The sequence below is a fragment of the Haliotis asinina genome, chromosome 10, assembly GCF_037392515.1.
Source record: "Haliotis asinina isolate JCU_RB_2024 chromosome 10, JCU_Hal_asi_v2, whole genome shotgun sequence".
In the NCBI taxonomy this organism is placed as follows: Eukaryota; Metazoa; Mollusca; class Gastropoda; order Lepetellida; family Haliotidae; genus Haliotis; species Haliotis asinina.
Window position 1 is genome coordinate 50747556 of NC_090289.1, and position 27571 is coordinate 50775126.

The following is a 27571-nucleotide window of genomic DNA, read 5'->3' on the forward strand; positions in this document are numbered from 1 at the left end:
GTAGTTATTTTTGCGGGAAACACAGTAAAATGTGGCCATACGCTGGGACAGATGCCGTCAGCTGGTACGTAATATGAAGTAAAATTAAACTTATTTCTTTTCCTGTTAAGAAAAAGTGTTCGATGTGATCTAAGTACCGATTTGACGAAAAGCTATTCTTTTCATTTCTTGATCAACTCTTATCAATACAAAATAGTTCTATTACAAAGCAAAAGATCGTTTTCACTGTAAACGAAAACCGTGACACCTCACGACAAATCCACTTGATGACTTGAAATTTAAAAACAAAACATCCATACCTCAAAGTAAATGTCTTTCCTGTCCCGCATTGTCCTGTTATAAGGAGATTGTGGCCTGCCTCAGCAACAGCAATGCAGTTCCTTTGCTCCTCATTCATGGTTAATCTGCACCACGACTGTCATCTGCGAACTTTGCGGAGGACATGCGACTCGACAAGTGTTTTCAGAGTTACCTAACCTGTTCCTTCATTCCGCTGAACCGGAAGCTGGCAGGGGTAATGGAGGCGAATAACGCTCTGTGAGAGCACCAGCGGCGCTTAAAACGTTGATTAAAATATATTTCACGTGAGTAATTGTTATGTATGAGGTTGGAAATCTAAGAGCACAACCCTGTGAGTAAATGTGTGTCTATATTTGATGGTGGCGATATTTTATTTTGACATGAAAAATATTTTTCGGACCGTAGCGAGGGAAGTTTGTTGCCAACCTTTGCTCGCTTCGCTCGCATATACGAAGACTGGTCAGTTTCGTTCTGCTGCGCAACCCATTTTGCGCTACACTTTGCCTGTGGGCTGAGGATAGTGCCGGGCCGTGTGAGGAGTACTGTGTGAGGAGTATAGACGGGATTTTCGTGACCGACGTGTGGTGAGAGTGCTGTGCGGTGAGAGTGTTGTGCGGTGAGAGTGCTGTGCGGTGAGAGTGCGGTGCTGTGCGGTGCGGAGTAACGCGTGGTGATGGATTTAGTATACTATGCCAAGTCAGGTGTAGTGAGTGAAATTTGTGGGCGCGGTGCGGCTTAGTTACGAATAACTGACGAGTCATTGTGTCGTGGCGTGAAGCGGCGCTATGCGGCGTGGCGTAATGTAATGTGTGGAGCGGCACCATGTTGACACTTGTCCAAGATACTATTTTCTGAAATCTGTTTGCAGGGATACACGCCACTCAGGATGTTTCAAACAGCAGAGGAGTTCTTTACGTCTCTCGGTATGGAGCCAATGACACAACTCTTCTGGGAGAAGTCAATGATAGAGAAACCCAAAGATGGCCGTTCGGTCGTCTGCCACGCGTCTGCATGGGACTTCTACAACGGCAGTGATTTCCGGTGGGTAGGCCCCTTGGCAGCAATCAGGGTACACTCGACCATCAATTACGTTAACGTTGTGTCAGGTTCATGTGATTTTGTACGATAAGGCAAGAGGTGAGGTGAGGTACTAACAGTTATGAAGGTAACAAGCGCTACTGGGAAGACAAATCACGGATGAAAGTGTAAGGCCTCTTCGATTAGTGGGACTGAATAAATATGAAACAAGATTGAATGCGAAGAATGTTTCCTACCATATGTTTTAGGATAAAACAGTGTACAGATATCACCATGGAAGACCTGATCACCGTTCACCACGAGATGGGGCACATCCAATACTACCAGCAGTACATGAACCAGCCTGTGGCCTTCAGGGATGGAGCTAATCCCGGTAAGGTAGTTATGGTTGGGTTGGGTAGTCTCGGACCAACGTTCGGCCCCAGCTGGTTTTATTCATTCATTCACTCCTTCGTCCACAGACGCAAACCTGCAAGATCAATATGACCATTAGTGCTAAATATACAGAAACACAGTCTGATTACACCCGGTACATTTCTGACCAAGACTGTGGAGGTCTGTACTCCTACAATGATATACTTTTAAATCAAGGAGTCTTTGTGTCGTTCCGCAAAAAGATAGCAGTGTTACGTTGCAAGTCTGGGCTAAAGTACAGGAGCTATCATCACCTTAGTGCTTTGTGCAACGAACCCAGAACTGGTGACGGATCTGCATGGATTGATTTGCTTTGTTTGAAAACTAAGTGCATCACGTGGTTGGAATTACCAAGCTTTAGTGCAACCCACAAATAACTTCATGGTGTGGATTCAAACAGAAATTCGAACCCAAAATTAGCAGATCCCCACACGGGAACTCTGGCCTCATATAAGGTGAAGTTCCAAACAATGGATGAACGTTTCCGTCAAAGTAGGATTTACACAGACATATTTAGGTATACTCAAGGAAACGAATAAGGGAACACATGATAGTACAAGTGTTCGTTTAATTATTTCCAGAATTTTACTGACAGTACAATACATGTCTTGTGAAGAAACCTGGAAATGAATAAAGGAACAATTGTACTTTCATGTGTTCCCTTGGTCATTTCCATGGTTACATATAGAACGTAAGACGGGGAGACATCGGTGACTGGAAGCACATTGTCGGATGTATGTTTTTATTCTTGATGTAGGTTAAAGGTTAAAAGATGCTCATAACAATGTTGACAATTGATGTGCATGTATTGAAGGTATCTATTAAGGCTTCCGGCAGAACCTTGCATGTTGAGCCATTGTTGCAGGGTTCCACGAAGCTGTTGGAGACGTCCTAGCTCTGTCTGCAGCTACCCCCAAACACCTGAAGAAGATCGGACTGTTAACAGACGTAGAGGATGACGCAGGTAGGTACAGTGTAGTGAGTGATAAGTGAGTGCATGTTGATTTACGCCGTAGTTTTCCAGATTCAGCAATCCACTATGTACAGGCACTAGACATCATCAGCAGGTTTGGCTTCATCCACACACAGGAGGCACTAGGGACATATTCACGCAACACGTTTTCATATGGGATATACCACTTTTTCTCTCTGGTACCATTTGTATGGGCGAATTAATGAGCTTTGAACCATCGTTCAGAAATATCGTGGCGGAGGACCCCAGACATGGGATTCACACAATGTACCCATGGGGAAACGAACCCGGGTCTTCGGCGTGGCGAGCGAACGCTTTCAATGTGTCAAGCACATCGGATCCGACACATCCTGTAACAGCGTCCAATGTCACAGGAGGAGGTGTAATAATCCTGAACAAACGCAACTTTGAAATACTAGTAATCCTTCTCGTATGAATTTGTGGGGAACCGCTCCCAATTTAAACTATTTCACCATCATCAAGCGATATTAATAGTCTGTTGTTATGCCTAAAGCTTTAGTTTATATGAAATTATCGGTGCGTGAGAAGCCCCAGTATTCATATTTGATGGAAAAAAATGAAAGAAAAAAAGATTCCATTTCGCGTGAAGGGCAATTTGCTTGAAGATTATATGAATGCTCGGCATTAACCATCTTGTTTTTACACCATAATATATACACTCCTGTGTTTGTATAGTGGTCAGGATAGTATTATCAACTACTGTCATGTCTGCAAAGTTTGCATATGGTCCCCGACGGCCTATATCAGGGGGCAAGAGACGTAGGGTGCCGTCACTTAGCGGCCGCATGGGCGCTGACCATGCACGGCCCATTCCATGTTGCACATCGACGTATAGCTGGTTTCCAGGGCTATCTGGTGGTGTCATCAGAAATGACCTGTCGTCGACAGTCCGATGTACGAGGGGAAGTCAATATGTTCATAGAACTCGATATAAAACAGAACACAATGGTTGTGATATTGGTTTTATTTTTCAATATAGTCTCCCTGAACCTCGATGCATTTTGCCCATTTGTCTTTGAGACTGTCTATGCCCTTGAAATAGAAGTCTTCAGATTGGTCCCTCAGCCACGCCTCTGTTGTTGCCTTGAGGTCATCATCATTGGCAAATCTTGTTCCACGCAAGTGAGATTTCAAATTGCGAAACAGATAGTAATCGCTGGGGGCCAGATCTGGACTGTATGGGGGATGGTTTAGTTGTTCGAAGCCACATTGTTGAAGAGAAGCTTGTGCAACACGGCTCTTGTGGACTGGTGCATTGTCGTGGAGAAGCATGACTCCAGCTGTCAACTTCCCACGCCTCTTCTCTTTGATGGCCGCTCTCAATCTTTTCAACAAGTCAGCATAGTAAGCCCCTATGATCGTAGTTTTAGGTGGTTTATAGTCTATGAGAATCACACCCTTTGAATCCCAGAAAACGGTTGCCATGATCTTGCCAGCAGAAGGTTGTGTTTTGAACTTCTTGGGTGCAGGAGAATGCTTGTGCTTCCACTGCATGGATTCTTGTTTGGTTTCGGGATCCCAGTGATGAATCCAGGTTTCATCCCCAGTAACCAGACGAGCATGAAAGTTATCAGGATCAGCGTTGTAGATGTCCAACAGCTCACGACTGGATTCAACTCTCTGGTGACGATCATGTGCATTTAGGTTACGAGGGACCCATCTTGCGGATACCTTGGACATGTGCAGGTGTTCATGGATCACTGTGCAAACACTTCCATGTGAAATGCCACACTCTGAAGCTATCTCGTCCACCTTTATTCTCCGATCGGACATAATTAAGCGTTGGATCCGGGCAATTGTATCTTCTGTAATGGCTTCAGGTCTTCCTGACCGTGGGTCATCTTCCAAGGAGCTGCGACCTCGCTTAAACTCAGCTGACCATTTTGCCACAGTGGAATATTGAGGGGCTTCCTCGCCATACACATTGATCATGCGTTTGTGGATTTTGGTTGCATTCACACCTTCTTTAGTGAGAAACTTGATAACTGCACGAAACTCAGTTTTGGAGGTTTCCATGATTTGTGCAGGGTAATCGTCTTTTAAAGGCTCTAACTCTCAAGTAAATGCTCGAGGAAGGTTGGGTATCAGTATACAGAGTCACAGATGAATCAACTCAATAATGACACCAATGACAACATCACCAAGGATATATCAGCACCCACTTCTATGAACTTATTGACTTCCCCTCGTAAGTCGATTTTTGGCAGCTTTACGCGCTGCGGGTACTTGTCATGTTTCGTACATAGACCCCAGGGTTTTGATTTTACTCTGGATCAAAAGACCTGTGTCTTGGCTTTCACGTCATGTGCGACACGTGCGGCTGCAGTCATGTTTTCCCACCCTTAGAGCCACCCAAAGCTAAGCCTCGTGCGTGTGACGGGAGCCAAAACAACTCAGATTTGATATCACAAGGGTTTGATCTATGCATCCTGCGTTCACTAATTGTCTCCCCCGGAAGAAAGAGACATACTGCACACATATCATACATGAAAATGTGGCCACGTGCATGAAGCACCTGGGGTTATCACGGGATCGACATGGGGCGCCTGTTTGGGCGTTTACGCCCATTTTGCCATCTGTTATAGACATGTAATTTTACCAAGAGAAAAGCCTTACTCGGAGAGCATCTTTTAAACGTCACACGAACGTTGAATATTCACATCCTATTCACATGTTTCACATCGAGGTGAAGCTGGTCCCCAGGGCTATCTGGTGGTATCATCAGGAGTGACAAGTCTTTACCGGGTTCGACGCCGGGGCGCTTTTAAGCCCGATTTATCCCGATTTACGGCAGTTTTTCACGCTGTAGGTACTTGTCATGTTTCGTACATCGACCCCAGGGTTTTGCCTTTGACATGGGTCGGAAGCCCTGTGTCTTGACTTTCGCGTCATGTGCGACACGTGTGGCTGCCGTCGTTTTTTCCCACCCTTAAAGCCACCCAAAGCCAAAGCCTGTGCGTGCGGCGGGATGACAAAACAGTGGGAGTGGATAGGTGGATGAGTGAGTGAGTGAGTGAGTGAGTGGATGACTGAGTGAGTGAGTGAGTGATTAAACATACCTACACATACACTTACGAATAGAAAGCCAGAACTGCCCATTAGCTTTTGGTGCCAGCTGGAATTAAAGACAATACCAAGGTTACATTTCCACACAACATCAAACAACTTCCATACAACATCAAACATCAAACAGCATACATGGAAAACCTTCACCTGGTAACATATTGTCAATGCCTCGGCCGACCGACTGACTTTGTAGACATTGATGCAAGTATAGCATTTCACGTGTGTCAAGGGTTACATCACCTACCCATTTGCACCTACTTTTTTATTTCGCGCTTTTAGTTTTTATTAGTAGTGTTAGGTGTTTTTGTTTTGAGTTGGTAATGTTTGAGCTTCGTAGTCACCTTCTCTCTGTTGGTATATTTTTCACGTTAATTCAATGTTTTTGGTTTGGGGTTAGTGTTTTTAGGCGGCGTTACTTTTGTACTTTTAGTTTGGCATTTATCTCCAGTTTTACGTTCTGTCATTGACAGTGTTTATTATTCATTTATACGCACCGCGGTATTCATGGTTTTAGCTTTAAATTCATGTAATTTAGGTTGGGTTAGCGGTTTAGTTTTAACATTCTCGGTATTGGGGCTTTTAGCTTTAAGGTTATATCATTTAGGTTAATTCGGAATGGGTTAGTGATTTAGTGTAGAGAGAAGGACGTAGACTTCCCGTTTTAATTTTATGTTATTTTGATTGGAGAATAATAGTTTGGATTAGAGGGGAACGGTGTTAGCTTGTCCTCTTAATTTAGCACGCACCATGATAACCATAGCTCACGAATTCAATACCCATACAGTTGCCGTACATAATGGACAGATACCTCAAATATGTTAACACAAATGTATAATACAAATCATGAAACCTGGAAGGATACAACTTTCATTCCAAAGTCTGATTGCTGTGAAGGCACATTTGAGTCGACGTAGGAAGGAGGTCGTGGTTGGCAGTTGAGCTGCTATACGTGATGAACAACACGTACTACACTTTACATCAACATGCATAACAAAAGGTCACAAAACGTCAATGTCCGTCTGGCATGTCATGCCATCGCATCTACGCATCAAGTAGATGCCTCACGTAAATAGCTGTAGACACTACAGGAATAGACCGCTCATTTCCCATATGCCACACCTTAGGGAATCGCAAAAAATTGACACGGCAAATCATGAACCACCACCAAATCGCCTTGGAGCCTCCTGTCAAGACTCGAACCGGTTTGCCTGCGCCAGCTACCCTTTCACCATCATCGCCTCTCCCCTCGGGATCGTCCCCTCGCCTGCTATGCAACACCAGCATTTCGTTCTGCTTCCGGCACTATCACCCATCTCTAGGCAAAAGTCAGCAGAGTCTACACTTGCTCACGGGCAAATCAAGACTCGAACGGGTTTGCCTGCACTAGCTACCGTTTGGCCATCATCGCCTCTCCTCTCGCCCCCCCCCCCCCCCCCCCCTTCTTCAACCTCTGTGCAACACCAGTGTTTTGCCTGCTTCATGGCTGAGACATCGCCTGCTTCTAGGTAAAATCACCGGCGTATGCACTGCCGTTGATTGACCTTTTTCAAGATAATCAATGAGCAGAATACCCCTGGAATCCCAAAAGACTGATGCCATCACCTTTCCAGCTGAAGGAACAGACTTGGCTTTCTTCGGAGCTGGTGAATCAGGATGCTTCCACTGTTTTGACTGTAGTTTTGTTTCTGGTTGAAAGTGATGTATCCAGGTCTCATCCATGGTTACAAATCGTGCCACAAAATCATCGGGATCTGCTTCAAAACGACGCAAATTGTCAAGTAACGTCTGGAACCTGACACGTTTCTGTTCTGCCGTCAAGAGCTTTGGCACCCATCTTGCAGAAACTAATTCGTTGGTGATAATATGCTCAACCCTCTCATGAGAGATGCCCACTACACTAGCAATATGTCGAGTAGTCAATCGTCGATCATCCATCAACATATCGAGCACTCGCGTGATGTTTTCTGGAGTGGTTGCTGTCGAAGGCCTTCCTGAGCGTGGGTCATCATCAAGGCTTTGTCTGCCTCGCTTAAATTCTGCAGCCCACTTCTTTACTGTGGAAAATGAAGGAGCATCATCCCCTAGAGTGGAGACCATGTCAGCATGTATCTGTGTTGGGGACATCCCTTTCTTTTGCAAGTACTTGATGACTGCCCTGTATTCAGTTTTGTCCATTTCTGATGATTTCAGAGGGTAGGTTTACCACAAGAACTGTAGTTGAGATAAAACTATTTGTACGTTTGTAGTTCTTGTGTCTATGATTCACTAAATGATTGTCCTCATTGGTGGCAAACACCTGTCTCTACCTGGTGGGGAAAAACCACTCAGGCTGAGAACTTTTCAGCCAACCCTCGTATAAAGAATTGTATGTTTGAACCAAATATATCATGAAATGGGCTTTTGCGGAACCACATAAACGAAACATCGTATTAAATGCATTGCATTTGAAATGACTTATATAGCGCAGAAAGGATATAGAAAAATATAGCTGAAAAAGACATAACACATTAGATACATAAAGAATTGATTAACTGAACCAAATATATTATGAAATAGGGAACCACCCCAACGAAACTTTTAAGAGCTATTTGTGTTAACCAGCACTCACCACGCGGAGGTTGCTCTTTTAAGAGTGCCATTTTTCTTCTCCTGCACCATTCCCACAACAGCAAGTTCGAACAGCGAACCCATTTACAACTGCTGTATAAACCTAATGGGTCGAGACATAAGGTTATGGAATTACAGGCTATACCTACTACTTTATCTTTATCTACATTCCGGTCTCCTTTCACCCTCCCCCCTACCTTCCATGATCTACTTGTTTCTCACCTTTTGGGCTTTATGAGCTTGCCTTTACCTTTGCTTTTCCCTTTTCCCTTCCCCCTACCTTCAGAGTGTTGGGGCTGGGGCTGGAGCTGGGTGGAGGAATCTGTTGGAACTGACGCCGATGCAGATTCCTCAGCGTTTGATGTACCCGCTGCTTGTTGGATAACATCTCGCACAAAAGCACTCACTAGCAGCCTGTAAGGGAGTCTTCTTAGCGTAGTACCTATTAACAGTCTTTTGGCCATGTGCAAGATAGTCACTGGCTATCTTACGTTTTGCAGTATCATTGGGATGCTGCCTTACCACTTCAGTCTTCAAAGCTTTCCGAACATCCGTGGCCGTAAATGTCCTCTGATAGCGGGCCAACTCGAGACACATGTTTCCCACTTCAGTGCCTTCCACTCTCCTGAAGAAAGGCGATTTGTTCCGTAGAGCATCTTCAGGCATGTCACCACGTACATATTGGCGGTAATCCCTGAACATGTCGTAATCCTCTTTGGACAAGCATAGGGTGACCAGGAAGCTAATGGACGTCTTGTGGTCCATGAAAGAAAGTTGGTACCTCCCGGCAACACACCGTGCCTTATTGAAATCTGCCAACTTCATACACGACGCCACTGAAGGTCTTTGGGCATGTCCAAGTTGAATTATCCCACAAGACAAGTACCGCATCACCAGGCGCTGATCGTCCTCAGATGGAAGTTGATCTGCCTTGGCTCGGTCCAGGATGTCCCTCACCTTTTGTCTGGTTGCAGGATCCGTGTACCCCTTTTAAACAACGGAAATGGGCGGCGGTTGTTTGGTTTCATCTCTGAATTCTGTAACAGATTTACGGACCTCTTCGCGTAGCACTTGTAAACCTACGCAAATTATGGGGACATTTGAACATACGTTTGACAGTAACTGAGAAAGGATTTGACAGCTGACATGTACGTTTTAATGCCACCTGCAGAAACCCCATTTTGTGAAAGGACCGTGTTAAAATAATGAATTTCATCTACGTGCTCAAATATATCAAAGTTGATACAAGCCATATTACTATTTGGGAAAACATCTTTTTGGATATAATAGAAAAACTAAATATTGGCTCACTTTCAGGGAACCTATCGTATAAGCCAGTGTTTGTAAGATTAGCCCTGACTGTGTTTTGTTTGTAATTATACCGAGTACCACTTCTGGTAGACCCATTTAAACCAGCACTGGTACTCGGCATTGGATTTCTAGTTGAAGGAGAGGCTGCAGATGCGTCCTCTCCTTGAATTGTGTTTAAGTACCCTGATGTAATCAGGGATTTGATTTTTGTTGACACTGTGCCACAAAATGCCAATAGAGCCGACATTGACACAAGCTGTGTAGCAGTATAGGACTCGCTACGGCGGCGATTTTGGGCGTGTATGGCGTGTAGACCAGGAGTAGAACTACCAGGATAACATTGCTTTAAATGCGCGAGGCCTTTGTAATATGTTTTACACTTTTGACAAACGACCGATATGTTTGTGGAAGGCATGCTTTATTATATTGCTGGGACACTTACTTTCTGGGAATGATTGGGCACTTCAGAGGAGGGTCTGGATGTCACAGTCTTGGACAAATTAAGAAATAAACTGCTTATACAATATGTCTATTTAGGGAATGAACCTAGTAATGTTGAGTATCAGTTTGATAAAGTGAGCAACGTAAATGACTGAAAAACGCAGAAATTAAGAACAAACGAGAAGAAATAAAAGTAAAGTTCACTTGCCAATGGTGATTGCCAACGCTGACTGGTAGTGATCCACTAAGAGACTTGGTCTGTGATGATGAAATTGCAATGAAATGCATTCCCTTATATTACCACGTCGCGGTCAGACAACCAACGGAATGGTTTAGATGAAGTTCACGTGGCCAAGCCGGATGTTTCTACGGGGGGGGGGGGGGGGGGGGGGAAGGAAACTGGAAATTGTCCATCTCCATTCCATGCGTGATGTCCATTTGGAGGGGCATGGGCATGCCAAAAGGTGTGAATTGCCCATGCCAAAGAAATTTTATACACAAAGTTGAAGTCAGTGGGGCGACAAGGTTTAAAATCACAAAGTAGCGGCATTTCAAAAGGAAGTGACCCAAGCTGAGTGATTATAACCATAAGAGAGCGAGGCAGGTGACGAAATTACATTTGCTGATAAGTAGCATCTCCAGGGTACGGAGCTGTGAACACAGACGAGTGATATACAGCTAATCACGTAATAATTAAGTTTACAGGAAGGTAGAGAAGAACGTGTATATACAATCAGTCCTTGCGGACAGATCTGAAAGAAGTTATGAAAATAATGATGATAAGGAGTTGCGACCGCAACAGAGTAATTAAGTGGCCAGACAGAGGCGGACTTTGTGATAAGTTACAGTTGTCAGAGCATGGAGCATCTTGTCTATTTGATGCGCGTCGTTATATAATGGAACGTTTATTCGAATGCACAGTATACCTTGGCACATCCACATTTTCACATCCGCATTTTCAAGGTATTACCGACCCCTTTTACACCTTTGATTTCTGATGTTGAAGTAACAGCTGAGGAAAGATGCGCGCCAGATCTCCATTTCTATCAGCCACACGCACAAGTACAGTTACATAATGCCGCGCATTGCCTGATTATAAGACGTTCCTTGAATGCATCTTATAACGTGGCATAGCCGCACTTTCAAGGGCTATCAGATGCATTTGAAACATTAAATTTTGGATAATGGATCGTGAAATTATAGGTGCCGTAACACTGACGGGAGACGTGCGCCAGACCCCCGACTTTACCCGCCATTAGCGGTTGCATAATGGCGGTTGCATAATGGCGCGCATATCTTGACTGTCTGAGGTGACACGAATGCACGTCACGCCTTGGCACAACCGCACTTTCAAGGGCTTTCAGATGCATTTTAAATCTTTCATTCTGGATGAAGGATAATGAAATAATAGCTGGCGGAAGGTACGCGCCAGATCCCCATTTTTTACCTACCAGTCGCACAAGAACAGTTACGTAATGACGCGCATTGCCTGATTATCTCATGTTCCTCGAATGTCCGTTATAATTTGGCAGAGCGGCACTTTCAAGGGCTTTCAGATGCATGTTAAACATTACATTTTGGATGGTGCATCGTGAAATTATAGCTGCCGCAACACTGACGGGAGACGCGCTTCGGATCCCCGACTACTTTACCCGCCATTAGCGCAAATGCATTTACATAATGGCGCGCATTGCTTGACTCTCAGACGCTACTCGAATGCACATTACACCTTGTAAGAACCGCACTTTCAAGGGCTTTCCACCACAGTAAAAGTTTATACATTAAGACTACAGACGTTGCTTTTATGGCTTTATTCCAATTCATTGCAACTTTAGCTCTGTCACGTATATTGATTCCTGTGTTGCGCGAATGTCTAATGTTGCACACCAGCATGTTACATATTTCCAGAATCCCACATGAATCACCTTGCAAATGCTTTATAGTTGTAAATATTAACGACGCCGGTATAGCCGGTGAACAGATTCATCTAAATTCCGCCAATCTATATCACCTGCGGTATTTGTTGCATTTCGCACATTAATACCCATATAGCTCCCACCACTAAATGCGCAACGTGTGCGTTTTATACACTCTCTGACACACGCTTTAAATGGCTTTCAAACGCACTATAGAAATGCATTTTCTGAGGTGAATCGTAAGAGTGGTTGCCATTACATCATGACCGGACTATGGTGGCATGATGACTGCTGTGATATAGAAGAATTAAAGTTCAGCAAAATTACACAAACCATCATGTCGGAGATTCAATCTGGACTGGTTACCAGGGGCAGCATTAGAATCACGTTTGCAATTTTGGAGAGAGCGTTGGATCGGGTTTCCGACCATGTATAACATGCATAGATATCACAAAGTAAAAGGTTTCCAAAATACAATGGCGCTCAAAAAGAAACGGAAAAATTCTACGTGACGCGCAAGGGTCCTGCTATCCAACGACGTGCAGGATGCGCGTGTAAGGCGGCGAATGCAGCTCCCAAGGGAGCCGTTCTGAAATAGGTGATACAATGTGGGTGGTTGTTTTCAGGTCCGCGGGCATTGGCGGTCACAACAATGACAGCCTCGGGGCGAATGTGTTGATGTCTTCAGTGATATTCAGTCTCATTTACATTTTGATGTAAACTAGTCATACGCTCTGCTTACAATAGATACTTCCGTATTTCAAAGGCAGCGAATTCTTCTTTACATGTGTAAGTGTGTCAACAATACGTCGGGAGTCACGTGTGTGTCAATAATATATCTACTTGACACTGTCGGGTGTCACATGTCACCATGACATCACATGCACCAATCGAGGTTGCTGATCAAGATGCATTCACTTAGGCTGACAGGCGAATCACTTGGTGAAGACAAGTTCTGAAATGACAGGTATTATGGAGACGGTCAACGTTCCTGGGCTTTAAACATTGTGTATACAATAAAGAAGCTACTTCTTATGCCTGAATTCCGACGCTGGTATGCCTCTTAAAAAACTCATGTTGAGGCCTTTCCAAACCCGAGTGGAGTTTCAACATGTGCAAACACCACAATGCTAAAATTCTGGGTGCAAGTTCCGATGGCCATCATCAACAGTCTCATCCACTCATCTTGGCTTGTAATTATCTGAAATTCGTCTTTAAGCATTGATGATCAAACATGTCTATATTGAAATCTTTCCGACAATTATCATCATTTACATGTTTTTTAATTAAACGGATTACCAATTTCAAAAAGGGAGTGACGTTTTCTTGCGGTTCAGTGTAGTTCTCCAAACAGAACGCGACATCACTTACAATTTGCCAGATTTATCGGGTAGCAGAATCTTCCTTGTGTCTGTATTGAGCGGCCTGTGTTGATTACACAATGCATTTTTCTACCCACCTTTGCAGAAAGCGACATCAACTACATGTTAAGCATGGCTCTAGACAAGATCGCCTTCCTGCCGTTCGGCTATCTGATGGATCAATGGCGTTGGAGTGTGTTCAGTGGTCAGACGCCACAGAGCTTGTACAACACCAAGTGGTGGTCCCTCAGGTAAGTCACGAGGTAAGATACAGGTGGGAGATGCTAAAGAGCATGTACAACACCAAGTGGTCGTGAGATACAGGTGATAGACGCCACAGAGCTTGTACAACACCAAGTGGTGGTCCCCCAGGTAAGTGATGGAATGCACATGAAAGACGCTACAGAGTTTGCACAACACCAAGTGGTGGCCCTTCAAGTAAGTCATGATGTGAGGTGCAGATGAGATACGCCACAGAGCTTCTACAACACCATGTGGTGGTCCCGCAGGTAAGTCATGAGGTGAGGTGCATGGTAAATTTAGAAACACTGTAGAAATCTTGTCACATTTTTCCACACTTATGTCACTGTTTATGAAGATATTTGAATAGCGATAATGGCATGGTTATCAAAGTCAGCCCTTGTGGAATATCTAAACCGTTGACGATATGACCATGTTATCCAAGCTCATGAGTTCATGCTGCTCATATGCACGTTGAAGTTATAGCGTGATTCACCTTCCAGATGCCGATACCAGGGTATATCCCCTCCAGTGCCGAGGACCGAGGATGACTTTGACCCAGGTGCAAAGTACCACATTCCTGCTAATGTTCCATACATCAGGTAATCAAGATGTACATATATTTGTGTAACTCCGGTTTCCTTTTCATCATCATCATCATCATCATCATCATCATCATCATCATCATCATCATCATCATCATCAAACTGACGACAAGGGACTGTCATTCGGTCTGTTACCGAATGCTACCATAAACCTTGAACATTGCTGGGTGTGGCATTAAACAAAAAAATAAAAAAACAACCACTTTTCTGTGAGTGATCGGTGTTGTGTTCTTCCAGCTTTCAACCAAGGATTCAAAGAACGACATAAGAATGACATTAGACATTTGGGACATGGCATAAACATATACATATACATACAATTTGTATCTTCTAGACTGATTTAATAGCACCGCAATCCAGGTGCATACCAGCACACCAGTATTTCTGTTCCAGATACTGTGATGGATACCAAGGTTATACACACGGCACAATTTGTGAAGTAATCCTACACATACCATACAACGGGAAAATGACGCTCAAACTGTACTGAAACATCACGCGTAGAGACACTGTCTATGCGAAGGTACATGTCAACATTTATACATCGTACATAAACAAATACATGTCGTTCCAGATACTTCGTGAGTTTCATCATCCAGTTCCAGTTCCACAAGGCGCTGTGCCAGGCAGCCAATCAAACAGGGCCGCTACACAGATGTGACATCTACCAGTCTAGGGAAGCTGGCGCTCTCCTCAGGTAGGACACCTTCTAAAACATCAACACACCCTGTTGTATGCCGTACCCTCAATTTATAAAGTGTTAATCGTTTTCTGAGTTCAAGAGCAACAAAGACGTTTCAGCGCCGTACCGCCAAAATGTATCATACGTGCCTTGCTCGTGCAGTCCTCGTATGTTCTAATTCCAGATCTTTAATGTCTCCGATCTCAAGTCTTGGTTTGTTGGTTTCGTGCATGAAACTGATGAGCGTACGGTATCGGGCATAGCCCGAACAATGACAGACACTCATAACTGAAACACTGGTGAACACGTGTGGTACAGAGGCGGCTTGGTGATCGGCATTTTAGGACAGGTCACTGGGAGACAGCTGTAAAATCCCCTGATTCATGTCATGCGTTCACGCCGTCATACCCATGACATAAATCAAGTGATTTTACAGCTGGTTCTTAATCACATGACCTATTGTCTATTCTTAAGTCCTACATACGTTACCACGCTGTTGACAAATTTGACAGGTCCTCAACCGCCAACCTGTTCGATTAAGTCGCCTCCTACCACGTGGATGATTGTTCGTGATCATGTCGAACCACCCGGGTTCCCAGAAGTCCCATACACAATATACCCCGCGTCCCTGTGGAGATGCTGAATTATAAGTGTTAAGTGATTTACGGTTGCGATAAAGGAATTCCTTGGGGAAAGGTTATGGATACCGTCATCTTTCATTTGCAGTCGTGTTTTGGAGCTCGGTTCATCGCGACCGTGGCCGGAAGCTATGCAGATTCTTACTGGACAAAACAAGATGGATGCCAGACCGCTCATGGAGTACTTTCAGCCACTCACTGATTGGCTGAAGGAACAGAACAGAGGTCACATTATAGGGTGGGAGCACATGTGCCCGGATTCCATACCGATGTCTGCCTCTGCAACCTCAGCCAGAGTGACACACGCTATTTTCCTGGTTACCATAGCAACTGCTGTCTTGAGGTACCTGTGAAGGTATTGCTAATATCACACAGATAGCAAGTAGAGGTTTGCTTGTTTAACGGTAGAAAACGACGATTAATTTCTCAATTCACATACGTGTAATCTATAATACGTTTATGGTAATCTTACAAGTGTGGTTTGACATGCACCTCTAGAATACAACGAATACGTGCTAAATTGATTTTAACAATACCTTTGAAGAATTTGTCAGGTAATTGTAATAACGATTCAGCATATTCTCTCGAGTTCCTTGTTATCAACCTGTTTTAGTTGTATCCAACAACTGTATTAAAAATGAACCATTTGGTTGTCTAATATACATAGGGCGATGTAAATCTCAACGTTGCCCTATACCTTATTTGATTTAATGTAAATGAGTCTCCGTTTTCTACTTTTCTAATAAAAAGAAATTTGTTAAATATTGACGTTATTATTCTTGGCATCGAACAAAGACTGTAGAATACTCCCATTGTATATACTGGTAGGGGTCTTTCCACTTACCCAATTCCCATTATTTCAGCAGAAGAACAAAGGCAAAAATCCACCCTGTACTATCACTGACCCATAACTCTTAATCTCTTTTAGCCCCTAAGCATATAAAAGTGAATGCGTTTAGTTTTACGCCGCACTCAACAATATCACAGCTATATGGCGGCGGTGTGTAAATAATCGAGTCTGGACCATACAATCCAGTGATCACCAGCATGAGCATCGATCTGTGCAGCTGGGAACCGTGACATGAGTCAACCAAGCCAGCGAGTCTGACCACCCGATCCCGTTAGTCGCCTGTCACAAGTACATTCACTAGTTGTGGCAAGCATGGGTGGCTGAATAAAAATTCTACCCGGATCCTCACGGGATGTGCAATATAAAGGGGTGCGTTAGCTTAAGAATAAAAGAAGCGGCTTGTGGTGTAACTAAACATACTACCTCTATACTAACGCCCAAACAGTACGTGGACAGTGATAAAACTAGAGAGAATGATTTCAACTTCATTGTTTTTCTGTCAATGACGTTTCTCCACGCTCGGTATTTTTTTTAATATCCTTTTTCCGAAGTGTCACTTTCAATAAGCTGAAACCCACACGTAACCCTTGTATTCGCTGACACTAAAACTTCTAGAAAACCTCTTACGGATACAGTTCAAGGTGACATTCGTCGTCACAATACAACAGTTGAGCAGATGTAAATATGTCGACATTTACATTGCTTCACCATTGCCCCATTTGCAGAGGTACATTAATTGAAATGTTATGCAACTGATCAAACATTATAGTATTTTTGGATACTCACGAACCTGCTTTGTTAAAGTCGCACAGCATGTTCCGCTACATTATTCTGTCTGAGATGTATAAGTGAGGTTTGAGTAATATTCTTTCGCCTTCAGCACTCAGTCATGCTGTTCTCTGTTTGTGTTGAAAGTATTACGTGTACACGAGTGGATTAACATTTTGATATTTTACTCTGGTACTAAATGCGCACAAAAGTATGATTTCTTGAGTGAGAACCAATACCCTTGTTTGTGGTGGTGTATGTGATCTGTGTATAGTTGCTGGGTCAGCGCACAGCCCGGCCGCACGCTAAGTGGGCATTCTTCTATAAATTAATGATAATATTTGTCTTTATACAATGCGTCGGTTATGGTGTGATATCACGTCCACGAATGTTTCAGTCGTTATGTCAATATGGTTAATGAACATGTTACACCTTGTCTACGTAGCTGTATGTTGATGACCTTCGTGGGTGTCCATGGGTTCTTCTCAAGCTGATGCAGTTGTTCAGGATGGCACTCCATCAATGTTGTTCCTGTAAGTAGCACGTTTGTATTTTTGTATTAAACAGATTAAAGCAAATACCAACATGTACGCTGTTTCTTTTCAATCCAACGTGTTTGTGAAGCGTTAACAACGATCTTTAGTGTGTTATATATCTTCATGTGGCATTTAATGTCTCCTGTAAACGCTAGATTTTACATCTGTGACCAGAATAGTCATATATCTTTTTCGAGCATAGTGGATGGAGCTAGGATTCCACGTGTGGTGTTTGTTCTGGGTAAACATACATAAAGCAAAGCTGCAGCATGAAGAGGGTGGTGGATGGTGGTGGGAGTCACCTGGCCACGTCCACAAGCAAGTCAAATTATTCTAAAGAAACGTCAACGCTCTGTTTGAGAGACGGTGATAATCTTGACGCTTCGACGACTGTGCAGTTGTCTTTGTCACTTTGTCCTTCAGTTTAAGCACTCACCATTGAAGGGGTGTTTTATTTAAATCAACAATACGCACAATGAGGTATACAGTAACACATGCTGTGGCTGAGACTTTTTCAGTGAAGTACAGAGTCTAGTTTCTTTGTTATGAGTCCCAACCGGAATTCGAACGCACACCATCAGAGTCAGGCACGTGATCTCCACTCTCCAGCACAGGGAATCAGCTGCCTAGCCCGCTCAACCACAGCGTCTTTGCTAAAGTGTAATCTAAAATATAGCGTGTCACATATGACCACTTTCTAAATGACATTGTATTCAAGGTATACAGTGTCAGAGTCAGTCGAGGAAGTCTGGGAATTCGGGACGTGTCATTCTGGCAGTCAGGGAGGGTAGGAGTCAGTGGGGTCAGCGTCTAATATCCAATATGGTTCATCTCGGGAATTGCTGGTGCACGTTCCTAAGAGGGTGTATACACATCTCTAGTATCTGTTGTCAGGTCCACATACTTATTTTGAATATAGCAAGTGCACAGCAAAATGACGACGTAGGATTTAACAGGAGGAATCAACAAATAGCGTAGGTATAAGTTACTATTCCAGTATACAGGTCACAAGCTAAAGTAGAACAAGATACATGTATACTATACAAAGTGGTGGTACAACAACGTTAGACTTACAATGATAAAATTATGATGATGGTATACAATTCCACCCAGATTGTATCACCTATTTCAGAACGGCTCCCTTGGGAGCTGCATTCGCCGCCTTACACGCGCATCCAGCATGTCGTTGGATAGCAGGACCCTTGCGCGTCACGTAGAATTTTTCCGTTTCTTTTTGGGCAAATTTATTGCCCAGCAATTAAGGTTTCTGTGATTTTAAGCCGTCTGAATTTCTTCCACAGAAGTCTCGGTTGAAGACTTTTCTTCCACCCAGTCTCCGGTGGAAGTCGCTCGCGCCATTGTATTTTGGAAGCTTTGCACTTTGTGATATCTATGCATGTTATACATGGTCGGAAACCCGATCCAACGCTCTCTCCAAAAATGCAAACGTGATTCTAATGCTGCCCCTGGTAACCAGTCCAGATTGAATCTCCGACATGATGGTTTGTGTAATTTTGCTGAACTTTAATTCTTCTATATCACAGCAGTCATCATGCCACCATAGTCCGGTCATGATGTAATGGCAACCACTCTTACGATTCACCTCAGAAAATGCATTTCTATAGTGCGTTTGAAAGCCATTTAAAGCGTGTGTCAGAGAGTGTATAAAACGCACACGTTGCGCATTTAGTGGTGGGAGCTATATGGGTATTAATGTGCGAAATGCAACAAATACCGCAGGTGATATAGATTGGCGGAATTTAGATGAATCTGTTCACCGGCTATACCGGCGTCGTTAATATTTACAACTATAAAGCATTTGCAAGGTGATTCATGTGGGATTCTGGAAATATGTAACATGCTGGTGTGCAACATTAGACATTCGCGCTACACAGGCATCAATATACGTGACAGAGCTAAAGTTGCAATGAATTGGACTAAAGCCATAAAAGCAACGTCTGTAGTCTTAATGTATGAACTTTTACTGTGGTGGAAAGCCCTTGAAAGTGCGGTTCTTACAAGGTGTAATGTGCATTCGAGTCGTGTCTGAGAGTCAAGCAATGCGCGCCATTATGTAAATGCATTTGCGCTAATGGCGGGTAAAGTAGTCGGGGATCCGGAGCGCGTCTCCCGTCAGTGTTGCGGCAGCTATAATTTCACGATGCACCATCCAAAATGTAATGTTTAACATGCATCTGAAAGCCCTTGAAAGTGCCGCTCTGCCAAATTATAACGGACATTCGAGGAACATGAGATAATCAGGCAATCAGGCGTCATTACGTAACTGTTCTTGTGCGACTGGTAGGTAAGAAATGGGTATCTGGCGCGTACCTTCCGCCAGCTATTATTTCATTATCCTTCATCCAAAATGAAAGATTTAAAATGAATCGGAAAGCCCTTGAAAGTGCGGTTGTGCCAAGGTGTGATGTGCATTCGTGTCACCTCAGACAGTCAAGATATGCGCGCCATTATGCAACTGCACTTGCGCTAATGGCGGGTAAAGTCGGGGGTCTGGCGCACGTCTCCCGTCAGTGTTACGGCACCTATAATTTCACGATCCATTATCCAAAATTTAATGTTTCAAATGCATCTGATAGCCCTTGAAAGTGCGGCTATGCCACGTTATAAGATGCATTCAAGGAACGTCTTACAATCAGGCAATGCGCGGCATTATGTAACTGTACTTGTGCGTGTGGCTGATAGAAATGGAGATCTGGCGCGCATCTTTCCTCAGCTGTTACTTCAACATCAGAAATCAAAGGTGTAAAAGGGGTCGGTAATACCTTGAAAATGCGGATGTGAAAATGTGGATGTGCCAAGGTATACTGTGCATTCGAATAAACGTTCCATTATATAACGACGCGCATCAAATAGACAAGATGGCGCCATGCTCTGACAACTGTAACTTTTCACAAAGGCCGCCTCTGTCTGGCCACTTAATTACTCTGTTGCGGTCGCAGCTCCTTATCATCATTATTTTCATATGAACTTCTTTCAGATCTGTCCGTTCGAGTCTTGATTCGCCCGTGAGCAAGTGCATACGCCGGTGATTTTACCTAGAAGCAGGCGATGTCTCAGCCACGAAGCAGGCAAAACACTGGTGTTGCACAGGGTTTGAGGGGGCGACCTCGAGAGGAGAGGCGATGATGGTCAAACAGTAGCTAGCGCAGGCAAACCCGTTCGGGTCTTGATTTGCCCGTGAGCAAGTGTAGACTCTGGTGACAGTTGCCTAGAGATGGGTGATAGTGCCGGAAGCAGAACGAATTGCTGGTGTTGCATAGCAGGCGAGGGGGCGATCCCGAGAGGAGAGGCGATGATGGTGAAAGGGTAGCTGACGCAGGCAAACCGGTTCGAGTCTTGACAGGAGGCTCCAAGGCGATTTGGTGGTAATTGTTCATGATTTGCCGTGTCAAATCTTTGCGATTTCCTAAGGAGTGGCATATGGGAAATGAGCGGTCTATTCCTGTAGTGTCTACAGCTATTTACGTGAGGCATCTACTTGATGCGTAGATGCGATGGCATGACATGCCAGACGGACATTGACGTTTTGTGACCTTTTGTTATGCATGTTGATGTAAAGTGTAGTATGTGTTGTTCATCATGTGTAGCAGCTCAACTGCCAACAGTACTTGAAGAACCACGACCTCCTTCCTACGTCGACTCAAATGTGCCTTCACAGCAATCAGACTTTGGAATGAAAGTTGTATCCTTCCAGGTTTCATGATTTGTATTATACATTTGTGTTAACATGTTTGAGCTATCTGTCCATTATGTACGGCAATTGTATGGGTATTGAATTCATGAGCTATGGTTATCATGGTGCGTGCTAAATTAAAAGGATAAGCTAACACCGTTCCCCTCTAATCCAAGCTTTTATCCTCCAATCAAAATAACATAAAATTAAAACGGGAAGTCTACGTCCTTCTCTCTACACTAAATCACTAACCCATTCCGAATTAACCTAAATGATATAACCTTAAAGCTAAAAGCATCAATACCGAGAATGTTAAAACTAAACCGCTAACCCAAATCTATATGACATACATTTAAAGCTAAAACCGTGAATACCGTGGTGCGTATAAATGAATAATAAACACTGACAATGACAGAACGTAAAACTGGAGATAAATGCCAAAAGTAACGCCGCCTAAAACACTAACCCCAAACCAAAAACATCAAATTAATGTGAAAAATATACCAACACGGAGAAGGTGACTACAAAACTCAAACACTACCAACTCAAAACAAAAACACCTAATACTACTAATAAAAACTAAAAGCGCGAAATAAACAAAGTAGGTGCAAATGGGCAGGTGCATCAAGGTCTACAAAGTCAGTCGGTCGGCTGAGGCATTGACAATATGTTACCAGGTGAAGGTGACATATTTTCAATGCCTACAAACTGGCCCGGAAAATTGCCTTCAATTCCAGCTGGTGTGATCCTTAATACCGGGTTTCCATGTTTGCCGATAGTTTGATGTTGTCCAAGTCTGTCCCCCTCCACATGGCATCCTCACTACCGTGCGTGGGATTGGAGGGGCAACCGTCGCTCGGATGAAAGCAGAGGTGGATGCCCTTGATGCAGCTTTTCAGGGCATTGTTTTCTTTCAAGTGGGAGAGAACGACGTGTCGCCCTCTGCTGATCCTCGGGACCTGGTCGAGGACCTGCTGGATCTTCTGGACTACCTTCGGTAAAACCAAGGAACATGACGGTCTCTGCCTACAAGCGGAAGGTGGAGGAGGCGAACCGGCGCTTGAAGAAGATGTTGGGACGCCGTCTGGATGCCACCCTTTGGGAACACAGCCAGCACATGAGTATGGGACCTGCACTGCTACACCTGACACCAAAAGCTAATGGGCAGTTCTGGCTTTCAATCCGTAAGTGTATGTGTAGGTATGTTTAATCACTCACTCACTCACTCACTCATCCACCCGTCCATCCATCCACTCCTTGTGATATCAAATAAGCAGTTTTGCATCCCGCCGCACGCACAGGCTTTGGCTTTGGGTGGCTTTAAGGGTGGGAACACATGACGGCAGCCACACGTGTCGCACATGAAGCGAAAGTCAAGACACAGGGCTTCCGACCCATGTCAAAGATTTAGGGTCGATGTACGAAACATGACAAGTACCTACAGCGTGAAAAACTGCCGTAAATCGGCAACGGGCTTAAAAGCGCCCCGGCGTCGAACCCGGTAAAGATTTGTCACTTCTGATGATACCACCAGATAGCCCTGGGGACCAGCGTCGATGCCGATGTGAAACATGTGAATAGGATGTGAATATTCAACGTTCGATGCTCTCCGAGTAAGGCTTTTTTCCTTGGTAAAATTACATGTCTATAACAGATTTGCAAAATGGGCGTGGACGCCCAACCAGGCGCCTCATGTCGACCCCGTGATAACCCCAGGTGCTTCATGCACGTGGCCACATTTTCATGTATGATATGTGTGCAGTATGTCTCTTTCTCCCGGGGGCAGACAATTAGTGAACGCAGGATGCATAGATCAAACCCTTGTGATATCAAATCTGAGTTGTTTTGGCTCCCGTCACGCGCACGGGGCTTAGCTTTGGGTGGCTTTAAGGGTGGGAAAACATGACATCAGCCACACGTGTCGCTCATGTCAAAAGAAAGTCAAGACACAGGGTTTCCGATCTAGAGAAAAATCAAAACCCTGGGATCGATGTACGAGACATGACAAGTACCCGCAGCGTGAAAAGCTGCCAAAAATCGAGTTACATCGTGTCGACGACAGGTCATTTCTGATGACACCACCAGATAACCCTGGAAACCAGCTTTACATCGATGTGCACCATGGGAATGGGCCGTGCATGGTCAGCGCCCATGCGGCCGTTAAGTGACGGCACCCTACGTCTCTTGCCCCCTGATATAGGCCAGAAAGTATGTTAGCCCAAACTTATGATGGTATTGTACGAAAGGGGATCACGCTTGGACATACGATGCTAACTGTCTACTTTATTAATGTTGATATGGCTATATCTGGGACAACTAATGTTTCGGAGACAATTTTGATGTTATTGCCAACTCTTCCTGGTAAGCTGTTTTGAACATAGAGATCAATTGTAGGTGTTTCTTGCAAATATTACAAATATTTGACGATGCAAGTGTGTTCAGAATATTATTTCCTTGATATTAAGGAAATATGTAAGCATGCAGAATATCTTTAACACGATTTAGATATAGTACACTCTGATTAATGGTTGAAGTTGGCATTTTTCAGTTTATGTAGACAGTGATCCTTAAGTGAAGTCGTAGATACATCTGACATTTGACTTGTATGCTGTAAATACCAGATAATTTTGAATATAGTGCACAAAAATACTACGAACATCCAAAATGTATGAAATCCATCAATATTTACACATCATGTCATGCCATGAAGAAGAAAATTCAATTGTTAAACCTGTAAATCGTCCCCACATGGCTAGGAATTATGTACCACGTGACCTGTATCTCTGGAAGTTTGTTTGCCTACCGGTGACGCCAGTGTATATACACCTACCTCTCTCTGTCTATAACCCATCAGTTTACCTGCAGCTTCACACTGGGAGTAATGCGCGCACAGCTCTGTCTCGCGCAGTTTAGCGCCATCTCGGTGCTGTTGGTCAGTGGTCAACTGATCACTGACCTGGATCGGGCAAGGCAATTCTTGGACGAACAGGATGCTGCCAGTGGACGCATGTATTACTGGTCTAAAGTCAAAAAATGGAATTACTACACCAACATTACCGACAAGAACAGAAACGCAATGGTAAAGTATGAATACATCATACGGTAACTCAAAACACATGCACTTAAAATCTTACTCTGTTAAAAATTATTACGACATTGACAGTCTGTGAACTGTGGTTTTGTATTTTCTAACATATTGTCATGTACGCACGAGACTGGGAAATATGTAATTCCCGATTTGAAGAGTATAGAATGTGAATTTCATAGTTAGTGAGTGAGTTTAGTTTTACGCCGCACTCAGCACTATTCCAGCTATGTGGTGACGATCTGCAAATAATCGAGTATAGACCAGAAAATCCAGTGATCAACAGCATCGACATGCGTAGTTGGAAACCGATGACTTGTCAACCAAGCCAGCGAGCCTGACCACCCGATCCCGTTAGTCGTCTTTTACGACAAGCAAGATTACTAAAGGCCAACATTCCAACCCGGACTTTCACGGGACTGGTGACTTCATAAGCAGATTCCGTTGTCAGCAATCGTACTAAATTACGATCACAAACGTTAGAAATGACCTTAAGTAAGTAAGTAAGTATTTCCTGCTTGATCTTGCTACAGCGAGGCAAAGAATCATACACATTCACTGTAAATCATTTACTGGCACTGTCCATATGTCGAATGTAATCCACCTGAGTCGCAGTCTTCCACTGTCGTATTAAACATATGTCATCTGAGATCAAATGCAAGGTAAAATAATCTGTATGTACTGAATGATAACACCCAGGCAACAAAACTTGAAATGGAATCGAAAAGTATTATAATTCAGTCTTTGAACTGCGTTTAGAAGTAATATACATAATAGGTGAGATTTTCATCTTGTATGTATTCATGATAGTTGACATCAATATATGAGGTATTCATGATAAAGACATTGACATCGGTAGATGAGGTATGGATGATAAAGAAGTTGACATAAATAAGGGAGGCATTCGTAATAAAGAAGTTGATATCAATAAATGAGATATTCAAGATCAAGAAGTTGATATGAATAAGTGAGATATTCATGATCAAGAAGTTGACATCAATAAATGAAATATTCATGATAAAGAAGATGAAGTCAATACGTGACGTATTCATATTGAAGAAGTTCATTTAAACAATGAGCTATTCATGAGAATGAAGTTGACATCAATAAATAAGGTATTCATTATATAGAAGTTGATATCAATAAGGGATGAATTCATCATGAAACGTTGATATCAATACGCGATGTTTTCATTATAAGGAAGTTGATATCAAAATGAGGTATCGTGATAAAGAAGTTGAAGTCAATAAGTGAAGTATTCATGATAAAAAAGTTGATATCAATATGTGTGGTATTCATGATAAAGAAGTTGATATCAATAGGTGAGACATTTATGGTAAAGACGTTAATATCAATAAGCGAGGCATTTATGATAAAAACATTGATATCAATAACTGAGATATTCATGTGAAGGAAGTTCACTCCAATAAATGAGATATTCATTGTAAAGACGTTAACATCAATAAATGAGGTATTCATGATAAAAGTATACCCAAACTCGAGGGTATCGTGTACCGTTTGGATGTGGTCATGGCGGTGTTTATGTCACCTAGTTCGTCAGTGGATAGTTTCGTTTTTACATGACACTTTGTTCTATGAATAAATTGATTTAAAGGTGTACAAATGTATTTAGTGTGGGGATCTTGCCAACTAGAATAACGTCTAGTAAACCTTTTGTACAAGACATACAGTTACCCCGATATCATAAATGCAAGCCACATAGGTATAGATGTTTGTTCGCGCTCGAGTGTGTGTGTGCAGGCATGTGCGTGCTTTTGCATGCGCGAGTGTGTGCGTGCGTGCGTGCGTGCGTGCGTGCGTGTTTCTTTTTGCAAATTTTGCGAAAGAATGTCGAAGTTTGTCGCTTCTGTTCTTCAGTTTGAAAAGAATCTGTTCTACACAGGACCCATTCGCGTGAATTTTGCTTTGGCTTTTATGACATGTATAGAAACGTCATTGCTGCTGAGCGATTCAGTACGTCGTACAGGTTTGCATTACAAAGTGACATAATGACATTTTAAACCTTCTGTCTCTCCATTATTGTTACTGAGTTGATGAAAGATATTACCTCATTTCGTATCCACCCATTGCCATTGTAAGTGTACACAATGACTCGTCAGGTAATATGCATGAATAGAAAAACGACATGACTGAAGGGCAATTGAAAGTATACACCAATGTTTGGTGATGTTTTTCGGCAAAAGGTTATATGTTCGCAGTCAAGGCTTTGTTCACACGGTCACATACACACATACAAACACAGACAGACAGACATAGACAGACAGAAACACACACATTCATACATACATACATACTTACATACATACATACATACATACATACATACATACATACATACATACATACATACATACATACATACATACATACATACATACATACATACATACATACATACGTACATTCGTACGTACGTACATTCGTACGTACGTACACACACACACATACATACATACATACATACATGCATGCATACGTACGTACGTACGTACACACACACACACACACACATACAAACATACATACATACATACATACATACATACATACATACATACATACATACATACAGTGTACATACATATATGTATACATACACACACACACACACACACACACACACATACATACATACATACATACATACATACATACATACATACATACATACATACATACATACATACATACATACATACATACATACATACATACATACATACATACATACACTTGAACAAATCAACTGACTGCATATAATGTAATACAGTATCGTAAGATATGAAAAACACACACAGTAACAGCTAGCGGAACGAATAAAAGCTGACAGGTTAAAATTGTCAAGATAGCCCGTTTGTGGAAAGGATGAAACCGACCTAAGCATTTTTTGTGTATACAGACATTTTGATTTCCACAGACCGCACATTTAGCACTTCCAAATGACAGCGTTGCTGTTTGCACGAATTTACTCCATAATGCACCCCGCCTTAGTTTATGCGTCACA

The 27571-nt window shown here is 43.1% G+C and overlaps 1 protein-coding gene across 1 annotated transcript in view; it reads left to right on the forward strand.

Annotated features, from left to right (window-relative positions):
• Positions 1-27571, forward strand: part of LOC137298757 (uncharacterized) — a 91251-nt gene that overhangs the window by 52574 nt on the left and 11106 nt on the right. Inside the window, exons 33-42 of the mRNA XM_067831033.1 lie at positions 1169-1341; positions 1587-1711; positions 2618-2716; positions 13555-13699; positions 14192-14290; positions 14868-14990; positions 15702-15956; positions 20766-20793; positions 22241-22458; positions 24327-24540. Of these exons, the coding sequence (XP_067687134.1) occupies positions 1169-1341; positions 1587-1711; positions 2618-2716; positions 13555-13699; positions 14192-14290; positions 14868-14990; positions 15702-15956; positions 20766-20793; positions 22241-22458; positions 24327-24540 (1479 nt within the window). The remainder of the gene's footprint in view (positions 1-1168; positions 1342-1586; positions 1712-2617; positions 2717-13554; positions 13700-14191; positions 14291-14867; positions 14991-15701; positions 15957-20765; positions 20794-22240; positions 22459-24326; positions 24541-27571) is intronic.